General features: G+C 40.7%; 2 protein-coding genes across 3 annotated transcripts; one reads left to right on the plus strand and one right to left on the minus strand.

Moving 5' to 3' along the window:
* The first annotated feature begins 940 nt into the window (after positions 1-940).
* Positions 941-5,518, plus strand: rraga (Ras-related GTP binding A). Of its 2 annotated transcripts, none has more exons than XM_073480015.1 (10): positions 941-1,012; positions 1,424-1,547; positions 2,341-2,440; positions 2,553-2,619; positions 2,735-2,957; positions 4,186-4,281; positions 4,365-4,487; positions 4,589-4,680; positions 4,771-4,886; positions 4,977-5,518. In XM_073480015.1, exons 2-10 carry the CDS (start codon positions 1,521-1,523, stop codon positions 5,078-5,080), a joined length of 948 nt encoding a protein of 315 aa, XP_073336116.1. In that variant the 5' UTR covers positions 941-1,012; positions 1,424-1,520; the 3' UTR covers positions 5,081-5,518. The 2 variants fall into 2 exon arrangements, with proteins under 2 accessions (XP_073336116.1, XP_073336117.1); XM_073480016.1 differs by having other exon boundaries at positions 988-1,099.
* A 2,491-nt stretch (positions 5,519-8,009) lies between these two features.
* Positions 8,010-12,326, minus strand: cnga2b (cyclic nucleotide gated channel subunit alpha 2b). The gene is made up of 6 exons (XM_073479526.1): positions 12,226-12,326; positions 12,018-12,128; positions 10,668-10,841; positions 9,953-10,060; positions 9,714-9,820; positions 8,010-9,502 (listed from the first exon to the last, which is right to left on the minus strand). The coding sequence occupies exons 1-6, from the start codon at positions 12,324-12,326 to the stop codon at positions 8,010-8,012; spliced, it is 2,094 nt and encodes a 697-aa protein (XP_073335627.1).
* Between the last annotated feature and the right edge of the window lie 3,928 nt (positions 12,327-16,254).

Consider the following 16,254-nt stretch of genomic DNA (forward strand, 5'->3'; position numbering starts at 1 on the left):
ATGGGATGGATTGATTATAGTAATAATTCAACAAAGGTTGAATGAAACAAAGGTTTGTGATACAATTTATAAGATTAAAAAAAAAAAAAAAAAAAACAAACAAACATTATCAATACATCCGGTGAAAACTTTCAAAATAGAATCAAATGTGACCTTTCATTATCAATGACTGTTTCGTCGCCATCTAGTGGCCTTTGTCGTGACTTGCATTGTATATGCACAAATGTATTAATATTGATATGTAAACTGTATCAGTGCGGTTTTACAAGTAATAACGATATTTTTACTAACAGTTTTCCTGTCGGGATGTTTAGATGAAGATGATCACACGGCAACATACTTCCGGTTGTACCTATTGACAAACCAAAGGCTTCATTTCACATCTTACTGTAATTAATTTGTTAGAGACACAAGCTGGATGTTTTCTTGCTAATTACTATTTATGTTAACTATTATTTTCTTGTTATTGAGTTACCAAAAAAAAAAACAAAAAAAAAAACTACAGGAAGAAATTCAACTAAGCTCTTCATTTTGGATCGTTTTGGCCAGACTTATATGTGTGGTTTCTATAGAGTGTGTCTATATAAGCAAAACAAATAAGTATAAAGTATAAAAAAGGTGAACACAACACCTTCAAAGGTGAACACAACACCTTCAAATAGCCTCCAGTAGTTTCTTGTAATTAATATCTGTGGGTCTACTGGCCTGACTGCAGTATACATTCCTGAGGCAACTTTACACTTACATTCACAAATACAACTATGTTTAACACTACTTAGAAGAAGAGGGCGAGGAAGACATCATTTATGTCTGTGTTTTACTGCTTAAACATTTTAATGTGAGTGTCCTTAGTGAGACCACAGATACATAATAGGATATCTAGATGTAACATGTGATTACAGGCTGAGCTGTCCGTCAGACAAAACTCGGGGCACAAACCACATTTCTCTCGTCATGTGACTTTGTCGTAAACAGGAAGCAGCTGATCTTGACTTGTGCCTGCTTCTACCAAGTAATGTATACAACTGTTTTCTTAAAAACAAATCAAAACTATGGTCTAACACTGGTTGAATTTAAGTAACCGTGCCACCCTGTCGGGGTGAGTAGACGACGACGCTCTGCTGAATTTTAACTCGGCTAGCTAGCCGTTTAGCTTGGCTAAGCTACCTGACATTTCTCCTGACAGCCTGCCGTGCTAGCTAACTTAGCATTAGCTTAAGTGTTGATACGGAGCAGAGAAAGGAGATTTAGTGAAGTTAGTAAACTGCTTGTACATGTTTTGTACTCTTAACTAGCTACACATGTTTGACTTGTTGGTTATAGGAGCGTTTAAACGTGTCCTGTGGGGGTCATATCGGGTTTCTGCTTCAGTGGAGCTAACTAAGTAACAGCTAGGTGAAAATATGTGTTTTTTTCTGTGCAGCTGAAGGAGAGGAAGAGGAGAGCTGCCCTGGACTCAGACTGAAGTCATCAGACTCGCAGCTCAGAGAAATACTCTTACATCGTGTCTGCCGAGGGGGATGTCAAGCACAGCAATGAAGAAAAAGGTAAAAAAAGCAGAGGCTAATCATTGTAGCATCACAAGCAGCGGTGAAGTACATTTACTGCAGTCCTGAGGTGCTTGTACTGTACTCGAGTACTTCCTCTTCATGTATCTACATTGTCTTTTAAACTTGGAGCTCTAGCTGTCTTCCAGTACCTTAAAAATCTCCTGGAAAAGCTGCTTTCAGACTCAGGATTATAATGGAAAATACACATTTTGATATGCAGTAAATGAGAACTACAATTCATGAAATATGTGTGACAAACCTTTAATTCACAGGCATTTTGGGGCGTAAGACATTTTACATAAAATCCTGAAAATCAGTTAAAGCCCAGAACAGATACACCAAACACTGACTCTAGAGGGGCTCTTTCATGTGTTTCGGTTTGTAGCAACCACTGTAGGGAAGGATGGTACGAAACGAGGGGTGTTCAGTTGGTTGCAACGCCCAACCTCACCACTAGATGCCGCTAAATGTTACACATTAGACCTTCAAACCACCCAACGGTATACAAACCAATTAAATTAGCTATCTCAACGAGCTACAAGATTAAATTTATTTAGCTGGCACTTTTATCCAAAGCTACTCAGAACAAGTAATTAAAATGTGCTTAAATACATGAACATGCATAAAAGTAAGGTGTCATTCTGCAAAAGAACAAATTCAGTACCTCTGCATCTCATGAAGAGCTTTTACACTGCAACACGACTGAATATTACTTCCATCACTGGTTATGAGAGTAAAGAAGAGTATAGACAAGACAGTGATGTCTGATCTTTTCCATCTGTGCTTTCAGGTGTTACTGATGGGAAAAAGTGGGTCTGGAAAGACCAGTATGAGATCAATCATCTTTGCCAATTACATAGCCCGAGACACACGCCGCCTTGGAGCGACAAGTAAGAGTTGTTTAAAGAAAAAAAGAAATGCCACATGAAGATAATTTTTTGATGCTGGGTGTTTCCTAAATCTCATTTATCACAACGTTATATCATCCCTTGTTAAATACAGTTGACGTGGAGCACTCCCATGTACGGTTTCTGGGCAATCTGGTTCTAAACCTGTGGGACTGTGGAGGGTAAACTGCATTTATTCATTATTCACCATCTTTTGACCAGCTTTGATAATTCAAGTCTTTCTCCTAATCTTAACCCCTCTGTTAAACATTGCTCTGTGCTTCCTTTACCCATTAGACAGGACACGTTCATGGAGAACTACTTCACCAGCCAGAGGGACAACATTTTCAGAAATGTAGAGGTGCTTATTTATGTATTCGATGTTGAGAGCCGTGAGCTGGAGAAAGACATGCACTACTACCAGTCGTGTCTGGAGGCCATCCTGCAGAACTCCCCTGATGCTAAAGTGTTCTGCCTCGTTCACAAAATGGATCTGGTGCAGGAAGACCAGAGAGATTTGGTAAGCTTAACGATTTTTAATTGATTATTAGTAGTCGTGTTCCTGTTTTACGTGCACATTTTTACTGTCTTATACAGAAGCATGTAAACGTAAGAAGACATTTTGACAGCTGTGTTCACAGGGTCACCAGAAACTAATGCTGCTGCTGTCTGTGTTTGGCACATTACGTGCTCTTAGTGGCAGAACTTAAAGTAATTTTTTAAATATATATTTTTAATTGTAAATTATACAAATGTCAGTGACAGAGTACAAATCTGTGTTCCAAAATGTTCTGGTGTGTTGAAACGGAGAAATAAAAGGACACCTTCCTCCCACTCATCTGAAAACAGAGAAGAGGATGAACACAAAATAAACAAACAAAATAAAATAAACATGTCACATATACAAAAAAATAAACAAAATGAAATAAAATAGGGAGAGAATTACAATAAGAGAGATGTTTACTGTGCTTGCTTACTTCAATGACTGGATGCTTTGAGAATCAGATGGGGGAGAGTATTTACTGCTGTCTTTTGTAGGAATTGGCAGGTTGGCCTCTTGAGGAATATTTCACGTTTTGTAATGACAGGAAATAATTTAAATCAGTCAGCCAGTTGTGGTTGAAAGTGGATTTGGGCTACGTCTCTGGGCTGAGTGAGGGAAAAGCAACAACATGCAAATCTTTCTCAGTGACACTGGCTGGTAGAACAAAAAGTAATTTAACCAGAAACTGACCAGCTTGAGACATTTATTATAGGCATGAGAATAAAAGGGATGGTAAACCATTTTCTAATATTTTAATTGAAGGATCACTAGAACAACAGCTTATGACAGAGAAAAATCACATTGAAATCATTGCTGTGACATGAATCAGCCAGCTGTGACACTAGGGACTAAATTACCCCAAACAAAAAACAATGAAGCATATAACAAAATATATAAATATAAAAACATATGAATCTATAAAAATCTAAAAATAGTAAATAAAATCGTACATTTGGGTCAGATAATGATGACAAATGTTTTAAATATGCAAAAATATTAAAGCAGTAACAAGAGCTACAAAAACAACTTGCTTCATTGTTTTGAAGGAAGATGTAGGACAAAGGAATGAACCTCAGCCACCTAAAGTAAACCTCAATCAGTGTATTCTTTATTTGGGTATGATTTATTTATTTGTCAGTAATGCTGAACTGAGGAAGAGTACTATATTGTAATTACGTCATTACTGTCTTTAATGTTTTTACAGATCTTTAAGGAGCGTGAAGAAGATCTGAAGAGACTGTCCAGACCTCTGGCCTGCACGTGCTTCAGGACGTCAATCTGGGATGAAACCCTGTATAAGGTTGAGACATTTGACGGGTTGTATGTACAGATGTCGGATGGCAAAGTAGACACTGTATAAGAGTTTTTTAAATGTCTTTGCAGGCCTGGTCTAGCATAGTGTACCAGCTCATCCCAAACGTCCAGCAGCTGGAGACGAACCTGAGAAATTTCGCGCAGATCATAGAGGCAGATGAAGTTCTTCTGTTTGAGAGAGCCACCTTCCTGGTGAGAGCAACCACTTCCTCTGCTGACAACGGTGTCCTGGGCAGAAAATCTGGATCTAGTAATGAAAGTCTTTCTATTTTATTGGTGTTTTTCAAACGCAGGTGATCTCCCACTATCAGTGCAAAGAGCAGCGTGACGCTCACAGGTTTGAGAAGATCAGTAACATTATCAAACAGTTCAAACTCAGCTGTAGGTAAGTTCACTCCGCAAACACACCTTCACTCTGCACATCACCTGCTTCATTTGCATGTTCCTGATTCTCTAATTTGTCTTTTTATTGCAGTAAACTTGCGGCCTCTTTCCAAAGCATGGAAGTGAGGAACTCCAACTTTGCGGCCTTCATCGACGTCTTCACCTCCAACACATATGTCATGGTCATCATGTCGGACCCCTCCATTCGTGAGTAGATGACATTTCTCTGCAGTGAATGCTCATTTAAGAAAAAAAAAATCAGCATAACAAAAATCCACGTCTCCATTTTGTTTCCAGCATCTGCAGCCACTCTCATCAATATCCGTAATGCTAGGAAACACTTTGAGAAGTTGGAGCGGGTGGATGGACCCAAGCACAGCCTGCACATGCGAATGCGCTAGCTGGAGCGTTTGTCCCAGTGGATACTCTCAGCCAATCAGTCCACAGACCGCAGACGACGTCTCGTGATCCTCCAGCTCTGCTACATATGAGCAGCCCTGCACTGTTTCCTCTATATCTTCACATTCAATCACAGTTATTACGGGAGAAATCATATTTTCTTTTCCTCTACAGTGATCATAAGTGAACAGCGCTTACACTCTGTTGAAATATTTGCCCTAACTCGACGCATTGAAGTAAGATGAATAGTTGTGTTTACTATGAAGGGGGGCTACCTTTGCTGTCACACTTTGTCTTATATAGTAGATTCATTTACTCCATGCAGAGAATCCCAGTGATCGGGGGAATGATGAGCAGCAGATACTGTTTGATTTTCAAATGCAGTTTGTAAGCTGTTACACTTTGAAAGTACGAACAATATAGTTATATTCTGAAAAATATCGGTTGTTTTGTGATTTTTCGGCTGTTATGCTTTAACAATGCTCACCACTTCAACAAAAACATCATATTTATAGTACATACAGTATGTTATGAACAGACATACATAGGTATTTGCTTCCTGGTTCGTGTGGTTCTTCTGACCACAGGGCCTTTTGACACTGCACCAGTTGTCCTGCACACAACATGATTTATGGTGGCAAATGTTTGATGTTTGAGGGGGTTGGACTGAGTGAGAGTGGGGAAGGGGCTTCGGGACAGTTCAGTGCACCTGTTAGCGAGTCAACAGCAGTGAATGTGCAGATGGAGCAGTGTGTTAAAACACAATCAGTTCATTTTAGTGTCAAACAGCTGAGTTAATCTTGTTTTAATCTCTGTAAGCATCTGAATTAGCACGTTAAACATTTGAAAACTTGGCTTTAAGACATAAAACATTAAGAACTACATGATAAATAATTTAGCTTAAAAGCAATTTAAAGCAACACTATGTAGAAATTGGCATTTTGTGTTTTGTATTAATCCAAAAGTTCGAGCTGATCTCCTTCACCAGGACTGTGTGGATGTGGTTCGATCATATTTGATTGACAGGGACCAAACAGCTCAACACCTGTCATCAGAATCTGATTTGAATGCTGCTAAACTTTGGTGCGCAGAAGCATGTGACATCACCTTATTCTATCAGAGCCCCTCCCACTTTAAACCAGCCAGAAGAGTACAGAGAACAGAAAGGAAGGATATGGATATCTAATGTATAAATGTTGTATTATGTATTAATAGATTAAATTTCTTCAACCTTACAACATGCTGTTAGCATTGCAAAGGCCATGATCTCAACCAGGTTTGAAATGGAAAAGCTTACAAGTTTACAGGGCAATTCAAATGAGGAAACATGAACTGCCCTGACTTGTGGAAAGTACTTTTGTTTACTCTTTCAATCTGACAGATATCATTACGTGTTCCTCTAAAAAAAAGACACTCAAAACAAATAGGGGACAGCGTATCGCTAGAGTAACCGCGAACTGCTGCTAACGGTAGCTGCTGTTAGCTCTGTTAGCCGTGCAGCTAGTGGTGTGGACTGGGAGTTAAAACCGGGGAAGTGTTGGTGGGACGGGGTTAGCTGGTTAGCATGCTAACCAGTAGATATCTGTGCAACGCAACACACAAACTACAGAATACACTACAAAGCGTCAAAACTGTTATCTCTTCATTTTCTGCTGATAATTTTGGTTGAATTTTAAATGTTATCAGCTAAAATTCTTACATACTGCACCTTAAATCCAATCGAGCTCACATGTAGACGTCTTTGATATTCAATTCAATTATTAAAAAAAACTGAGGCAGGCAAACTGAGATCTTCATGTTCAACACAGGTTTGATACTTGAGGCCATATATATATTTGTGGTGGACCAGCCTATGGCATGTACACAAGCATTAGGAATCCTTTGTCCATCGTACATGATCCCACCCATTCCTTCAGAGGCTGCAGGGGATATGCACTCATTACCTCCTGCCTCTTTATTTTAGCCAGCCCTGCTGCAGAGGCATTGTTCCAGCTGCGCTTATCGACACCGCTCATGTGGTTCAGTTGTATCCTGGAATGCAGAGGCTGAATAACTGGAAAATCCCCGGTCCCTCGCCTCAGAGAGTGAGTCTGCAGGATAGAAATGGGAGAGTAACTAAATGCAAACAGAGACAAGAAAGTAGCTCACTCATTTTTATATAAGACTGGAAAAGTAAATTTTATAGCTGATAAAAAAATCACACTCAATTGGAGACTATTTGTGGTGAAAATAGACTGCAAATTGTATGAGTCACTTCATACAAATCATTTTTACTGCAAGAACTCTGCTCAGATGTCCCACAGAAGCCAACGTAGGGAAGAAAATGTTGCAGTAATCATCATAGTATGTGTGGTTCAGATCTAACCTGCATTAGGACGCTGGAAAATAACTGTGTTTGTGTGTGTGTACACAGCAAATCACCTCCTCATGTCTCCCCTGGGACTGTTTCCCGAGGGGGAGCGGCAGGAGACAAGGTGTACAGGCCCAGAGCATAATATATGTCGAGAGAACTGAATCCCTCTGCTGACGCAACTGAACTCGAGATGTTTACAAAAACTATAACAACCAGCAATTTTTAGTGCTCTGAGGTCCAAAATGTGACTTCTAAACTTCATTTTTCAGGTTTTTAATGTTCACTTTTTTCCCCCCCAATAAGCGATGTGTTCTCCAAACCTCGATTCAGCTTGATCTTGGAAGTGACTTCAAAGCAATCAGTTAAACGCACATTCAACTCGCTGTTTTTTGCATTGACAAGAACTCAGAGACTGCATGGACAAAGCAGTATTTTCCTCTTTCTTTTCATGTTTATTGACATGCATCTCTTTACACTCAGCTGAACTGATAAAAGCGTTCTCACAATGGTAGTTTTTCTATACTCTTAATGAGCCTGAATCAAAGTATTTCAGGAAATTTGTATCTCCTGAGTGACACTTAATGTTTCGATGTTGGGCTCTTTTTGTCCTCTATTTGCACATTATTTCGTTGTGGGGACCCATCTGCACTGACAACAGGCCCAGGGTCTGTTTCATTGACTGTCTCTGCATCTGCGTCCGTGTCATCTGTTGGGTCTGCTCCACAGTCTGTTTGATTGAGCTGCCGCTCCAGCAGAGTGATGCGCTGCTTCAGCCGTTGCTGAGTGTGTGTGTACTCGGTGAGCAGACGGGAAAAGCGAGTCTGAAGACTGTCCAGGGAGGACTCCAGCCTCTCCACCTTCTCCTCCGTGTCCTCTTTCTGTAGCCCGCCGCTCTCTGCGTTCTCGTCCAGCAGACCCTCCTTCATCAGGATCTCCCGGCCCCTCTCCTCCAGAACGGTCTTAGCACCTGGATACTCGGTCACTGCTTCCATCAAGTCGTCCTTAGAGAGGCAGAAGAGATCAGAGTAGCCCAAGCTGCGAATGTTGGCTGTTCGCCGATTCCCCATTTTGCTACCTTTTATGTTCAGGATGCTGATTTCCCCAAAGCAGCTGCCAGAGGTGAGGAGAGCGTACTGTGTGACCCCGTCATCAGCCACCACTGCCAGCTTCCCCTCTTTGATGATATACATCTCTTTTCCTATGTCCCCCTTTCTGCAGATGTAGTCTCCTGGACTGAAGACCTGTGGGCGCAGCTTGAGCACCAGCTCCACCAGCAGTCCTGCCTCACAGTCTTGAAAAATGCGTACTTTCTTCAGAGTCTCCAGGTGCACATTAATAGCTATCTCAGCACGCAGTTTGTTTGGCAAGTTCTTCAGCACCTCCTGCTCGTCGACTGCTTTCTTGTTGGTCCACAGGTAGTCGAACCATTTAATGACACGAGTCTCCAGTTCTTTGCTGACTTTGCGGAAGTGCATGTAGTGTTTGATGGCGTCGATCCGAGCTTGAAACTCAGCACGCGTGGCATTCATGTTGGCGATCATAGAGCCGACGTTTCCTACAATCGTGGCAAAGATCAGCACCCCAACAAGAAAGTCAAAGACCACAAAGAGGTACTCTTCATCTCGCACAGGTGCAGGCATCTCTCCAATGGTGGTGAGAGTAAGAGTGGACCAGTACAGACAGTAGACGTAACTCCGAGTCAGGGAGGAAAACTCAGGCTTGGAGATGTTTGGGAACACCCAAGTGTCCGAGCCCAACCCTAAAGACTTGGATATAGCGTAGTAGATGCAGGCGTTCCAGTGAATGATGACCAGGATGTAAAGCACCAAGTTGCCAATACGAAAGATGTTGGGGTAGTTGGTGCGTGTCTCAGTGCGGTCGAAGAATTCAAACATGCGTGGGAAGCGCAGCAGGCGGTTAAACCTGAGCTGTGGTGTGTGGATGCCGGTGGAGATGTACGCCAGGTCAGTGGGCAGGATAGAGACCACGTCCAGCTTGAACTGTAATGTTCGGACGTAGCCGTCTCTGAGCTTCGCGTGGTCCTTCACCAGCAGGCCTTGTTCCAGAAACCCTGAGACAAGAAACATGGAGCGCAGATTCAGTTGAACAGTGAGACACTGATGTGTCTTCTCTCTGCAAGTCAGCTAATATCGTGGGATGAAGCTCACACAAAGTTAGTGACAGTATGACACAATATGGGACCTTTAAGGCTTAGCACTTCTCTTATGTAACCCAGCTACACAGCGTCTAGAGGCCAGAGGCTGTATTTTAAAATAGGCTACCTGTGCGAAGTCGGACCAAAGTGTCCATTAGGTACACAAAGTCAGAGAGGTAGTCCAGCACCAGCCAGCAGATGTAATTGCCCACCTGTAACCTGTCAAAGCACGCCCTGTTAATAATAAGAAAAAAAGATTTATTGCTCCAGTTGAAGAGGACAGTACACAGTACACCATTCACTACATCCATCACCTCTCTCTGGAGGCTGCAGAGCTCCGACAGATAACAACTGTTGTGTGATTACCTCGCTACAACAAGGAACCAGTTGTAGAGCACCGCTGTGGCGATGACGAATAACCAGCGGTAGTAGGCGTTATCGGATGGGGACACCACAAACAAATCCCACTTTTTCCTGAAAGCATGGAGACAATGAAAATGATACACTCAGATACAACTGTGGCTTACGTTTCTGCAAGGATAGACAGCAGGATAGAAGTGGCTGCAAGATATAAAGCAATGCAATAAATACTATTACTTCAACTGAGTTTACTTTTTGCTTGTGTGTTGATTCTATGAGGTCATTTGTAAGGCTTGTGCTGTTTTTGTACCTTATTTTCCTTTGCAATCACAAACACAATCACATAAACTGCAGCTTTAAGGGTGCAATATGTAAGAATTGACCACCTGTCCGAAGTCATCCAAACAAATAGGGGGCAGCACTTTACCAGAGTAGGTAAGTAAGTAAGAAGTAAGTTCTATGCAGTATAATTTCAGTACATTTTTTAACGTTTTTAACAAAAACAGAAGAATTCAGCAGTTTCTCTCTTTAACCGAACTAAGTCCTGGTAGGAGCTGCTGTGCATCACCTCAGCTGTATTTATTCCTTGTCTTTAAACAAAAAAAAAATCCTTACGTTTTACAAAGGTAGGATTCTTAAAGAACTGGACTGCATTACTCCCAGTGTATATAATGTACTGTATATCAAAGTGCAGAGTAATGTTTCAGGCAGGCAGACATACCTAATGTTCCCTTTGGCATCGTTGCCATTGGCATCTTGCGTGGTGCTGTTTCGGCTGGGGGCCATCCTCAGCTCAGGGCCACGAAAGCGCTCCATGAAGGAGTCCGGCCGCTCCTCCTCCTCCAACAGACTCCTGTGCGCCCATTCCCTCAGTCTCACCACCAGGCTCACCAGTCTGGCACACACACACACAACAAACACACAGTCACTTACAAGTGAAACATCATGTATGAATCAGAGCTGTTTCTTTAGAAGAAGTTCATCAGATTGAGCACAGATGAAAACAAAGCCAGCACAAACACATCTACAGCTGTCAGCGTGTATCACAATACCAGACGGCGGGACAAGTGTAAGGGTGATGGAGAAATCACTTTCAACATGTGTGCCACATCCGTTGATTGATCAAAAACAATCGCATTTATGGGAAATATTGAGAAACCAATGAGATCAAGGAATTCCAATTAATTTATGTTAAAAAAGGTACAAAATATCCACAAAGAAGAGACATTTTATTTTGGCATCCAGTGTATGTTTCTGGGGTACAATTAGCTTACTGATCTTAATGTAAAGCATTTATATATTACAAATTGTTAGGTCTTAAAATCTTTCTATAAGTTTTGTATCTAATTATCTTCAACTGATCTTCTTGTTTTTCACCAAATAATATTTATTTTTCCTCAAGTACCTGGGCGAGAAACAGCTTCGAGTAAATCAAGAGGAAGTTTTACACAATGACAGAAAACGATGGAAAACCTTCTCTTTTAAAGATACAGTATGCAACATTTCCACATCAAATTGTCTATCTTTTGTTGAGATGTTTTCCAACAATGTTCAAATCCAGAGAAGTCCATCATTTCTTTCAAGGTTACACTGTGTTTCATTTGGCCGTCCGTCGCTATGACTTCTGGGTAAACACCAGATGATATGTCAGAGAGTGAGGCAGGAAGTCGAGACTGAACATAAAACTTTAAAATGTTACCTCGTCCGTAAACATGAAGCTGACCTGAGTCATGTTAGATAAATTTTCATTGGCAGTGGTGGTTGTTTGTCAATGAAGACATCAGCTCCCATGATCCCTTGCTACTTCACCACATTATCATTTGTCTAGTTTTGATTGAGAGACTGTTAGTGGCAGAAGTTACATAATGTGTATTTAAGTGTTTCACCTGATGCATATAACCAACATTTTGGTTGTTGCGGTCTTTGTGAGCTTGAATGTGTACTTTTATCCGGCCTATGACCTTAAAAAGACTTGAACAAAACACTCATTGTGACTCTTCGTCATAGGCCGACTCTGATCAGTTAATAAAAGCTTTGTGAAGGAGCCTGACGTGGGTTGTCACAGCTTTACCTTGAGATCGCTCCGTTCCTTTGAAAAGAATTTCTGGAGTTGCCGCCATGAGGGTCGAGAGCGGCGACTCTGTTTAGCTCTGAGGATGTGTCATCACAGACAGATGGCACCCTGCGAGATAAAAAACACACATGGTCTTACGTGCTTCTCTCAGACAAAACCTCTGACACAAACACATCCTGACACAGAACGTAATAGTTGCTGTCACCTGCTAAGAATACTCTCGGCTCTCTCGATCTCCTCCTCCAAGACGGTCTTCACCGACAGATTGTGTGGCGACCGGTCTCTCTCCGCCACCTGGCCTGTCATCTTCAGATCTGCAGGTGTGGGCAAACACTTGTGTTACACCCTCAGTCACCTATTCTACATGACTGGGAATGATGAACATGTTTTCACCTCTCCTGCAGTGACACAGTGTCAGCAGAGGAAAGTGTTTATAGTTTACAGGGAGTGTTTATGGTGCGTATGACAGATTATAGTCAGGGGACAGGGGGAGGGAGGACGACTGGGACTGTCTGCCACAGTCCCTCACCTGGCCCGTCACACAGCAGCTGGTTGCTGCGGTGACTGAAGCAAATGCTGCATTGCTGGAAACACAGTCTTGATGTGATGGAAGTTCACCTGAAACCCGTTTGCATCCCCCGTCCCTGAAACAGGAGTTCAGTGACCTGCTCCCACCCGCTGCAGCGCAGACAGATGACGAGGTGTTTCGGCGACTGTTGCCGCTGTGTGACTAATTGGTGGATCATTAACGAAAACACACACACAGTCCGCCTGAAGCTCAGAGAGCCAATCAGCTGGTCTCCCTCAGGGAGCCACATTGCTTAGGAAACCAGGGTGCAGACTAAAAGCCAAAGGGTTCACCAAACCAGCTGAACTTCTTCTTCCTCTCCTTTTTTTTCTGTGCTTTTTTAAATTTTTATAGCCCCATGATTTCACAATAGTTTCCCAAATGTTTTGTAGAGAGTTTCCAAGAAAAAACATTGTAAATTGGTTGTAATTATATAATTAGTTCCAACTAACTGCTAGTGTAATCACAGTACAGTATTTGTCTGCAGTAAGCAAGCTATTAAACATATTTGGAGATTAAATTTGCTTACTTAATAATTAAAGAGAAATTAATGAATATTGACGTTCCTATTTTCCCTGTAATTACTGCCAAATTACATAATTATTTCTCATGATTACAGATCTATAAATAAAGCTTACTTAAAAAATGTACTTAACATTTTCCCTACAATTGCATATAAATATTATGTTTTATATATATTGTTTTTATTTTATGCATCATTAGGTTGAGTTTTTTAACATCTCTTTTACAGCAGAGTGCTGTCATTAAAGTGTTTAATTAACTAATTAGACATGTGGATTATAAGCATTGTGATTAACTAGGTTAGCCAAACAAAAGGAGAAGAAAACAATAGAAATATAAATCAGTTCACACACACATCTTTAGTCTTACCTTTAGTTTCCGTCAGTAACTCCAATAAAATCCTTACAGTGACTTCACACAGACACACCCAGAGCAGCTCCTTCCCGGCCAGTCCATCCTCAGAGCCCACAGTGGATGTTATGAGAGGAAAAAACAAACAGCATCCAACAAGTGCTGTTCTTGCAACATCTTCTGCATGTGAGCCTCCTCCTGAAGTGTGTTCCCCACTTCTCCTCTGGAGCAGGTAACACGTGGTGCAGCTGGTGCACATGCAAGAGGCTGGCAGGATGGGAGGTGCAGGGCGATGGAAACCTTTGTATGGTTAAGAGGCCAGATGTCAGCTTGAGACTGAGGAGTCTTCTGGGGAAAACTCTCGGCTGTGCCTTTCCACTGCACGTCTCCTACACTGGAGAAACAGCACTGAGAAAACAGATCATTCAACTCATTTGTTGTGTTTAATATTCAGCTTTCATTGATAATTGTGTAAATAAATGATATTACATATACTGATAATTTATATTTGTAATATCAGTAATAATAATCTGTATTTATATAGCACCTTTCTTACCAATGTTACAAGTTGCTTGTGCAGCAAAATACAATAAAATACTCTTCAGATAAGCTTAAAGGCAATTAAAACAACGTAATGCAAATACACTATGCCAAAACCAGTAAAATAAAAAAAATAAAACTTGTGAAACCAAACACTTCATGTCATATTTTAGGCTTTTTATTGGACATTTCCTTAAAAAAATATTGTTTTCACTATTTTTCACATTTGTGTTCAATAGAGCATTAACATTAACATTACATGGTGCAATAATATTAGACAATTTACTCTGAAGTTTTTAATTAAAATATTGGCTTACATTGGTAAAAAAAAAGTGTCAAAGTACATTTACTCAACTTCTGCACTTAAGTATGATTAAGGTACTTGAAAATGTCCCAAACTGAAATGTGGTACTTTTTACTCCACTACATTTGTTTGACAGATGCACTGCAGGTACTGGGTACTTCATGTATATTAACTGATAGTCAGCAGACACACTCCCTGTTGCAAATGGAGCATGAAAATCCAGATGATGAAGGCCACAGGAGACAGCTTCCTCATCACCCAGCTCCCTGACTGTCTCAGCTTTAATCAGATTCTTGGAAAATGGGAGGATTTGAGACTTACTGACGAAGCCTTTGGGGATTGGAGCCAGTGAACAGTAGAGAACAATCTGCCACAGCTATCCCCTGTTGTGCTACAAGACGGATGGACTGTAAAAGAAACCTTAACGAGAGAGGAGAGTTAACAAATCAGGTGTGTCAAAAGAAATCTCTTATCACGTTGGAAACATAGGTATTAAAATTGAAATTCTCCTCAGAGTAGGACCAACATAATCTAATGTGCTATTTCTTTATAACTGTTGTAATGCTTAAAGTCCATTTAAGTGTGTGTAAAAAATCTTAATAGGCTCAGTCTCCTCTTGGGCAGACAGCAGCAGAGGGGAGAACCACAAACAACAATACATACATATGTAGCTGTGTTTTATGATGAAAAAGAGGGAAGAACATAAAAGCACGAAGGCAGCAGAACAAACACAAATCGAGATAAGGGAAAAGAGAAAGGAGAAGCAGGGAGCAGTAAAAAACAAAATGAGGTTGGATCATAAAAGTGTTGTTACAGGAGTTCATGCAGGCTGTTCTACACTCCACACGTTAGCTTAGCTTAGCATAGCACAGCATAAAGACTGAAAACAAGGGGAACCGATTCCATGAAATCACTGCACCTGGTATAAGCTACATAACACCTGTTTCTGCACTAGGTTTTCGTCTATTATGAGTAAATGTGTTGATGAGTTAGTTTATAGTTGCTGGTAGGTGGATAATGTTTTGTATGAACAGAGTCAGGCCAGCTGTTTCCTCATTCCCAGTCTTTATGCTAAGCTACGCTAACCAGCTGCTGTGTGTGGTTTCATATCTAAGAATGTCAAACTGTTCCTTTAAATGTAGACTAGGGTTGCAACTAAGTTATGTTTTTGTTATTGTTAATTCTGCCAATTATTGCCATGATATAAAGATTAATAGTCCAGTCTGTAAAATATATAAAAAAAGAAAAATGTAAATGTGAAAAAGGGGTCATCACAATTTCTGAGCTGAAAGTGACGTCTTCAAATTGCTTCTTTTGTCCAACCAACAGTCCAGATCTCTCGGCTCTTCATTTACTGACATAAATAACAAAGAAAAACAGCAAATCCTTACATTTAAGATGCTGTGAAAAATTACTGCAATGATTAATCCATTGTCAAAATAGTTGTCAATTAATTCCCCTATTTTTCTTTTCACCTAGCTAAAACTAAAGTAGTGGTATTGGTGAGTTGTATCCCATTTTATTAACAAGTGTTCCTATTATTTTGTCCACCCCATTTATACTGAAATCAGACACACCTCTCTGTGTAATTCTACTCATCCTCGCCACAAACTACTGCCTCTCGAATGATAACAGTTTGAGCAAAACAAACACTTAAATCCTTGTGGATATAGGATTTATTACAACAGGTGTACCTAATAAACTGGCCACTGAGGGTGAATCCCAATTCCGTCTATTATCTGCAGGGTGCAATAGACGTTGCTGCACCGATGAATGGGTATCAGTGAAAAAACACCATAAAAAAACTGTTCCTTGGATTCATCATCAGACTACCAATCAATACCATGGACTTCCATTACAAGTAAGTTGGGCAGTCACTTTTTAAAAAAAAAAAAATTTAACTATTCCTAGAGTCTGTAACATTTCAGATCAAATATGTGCATGAAAAC

Source organism: Pagrus major, chromosome 13 (genome assembly GCF_040436345.1).
Source record: "Pagrus major chromosome 13, Pma_NU_1.0".
In the NCBI taxonomy this organism is placed as follows: Eukaryota; Metazoa; Chordata; class Actinopteri; order Spariformes; family Sparidae; genus Pagrus; species Pagrus major.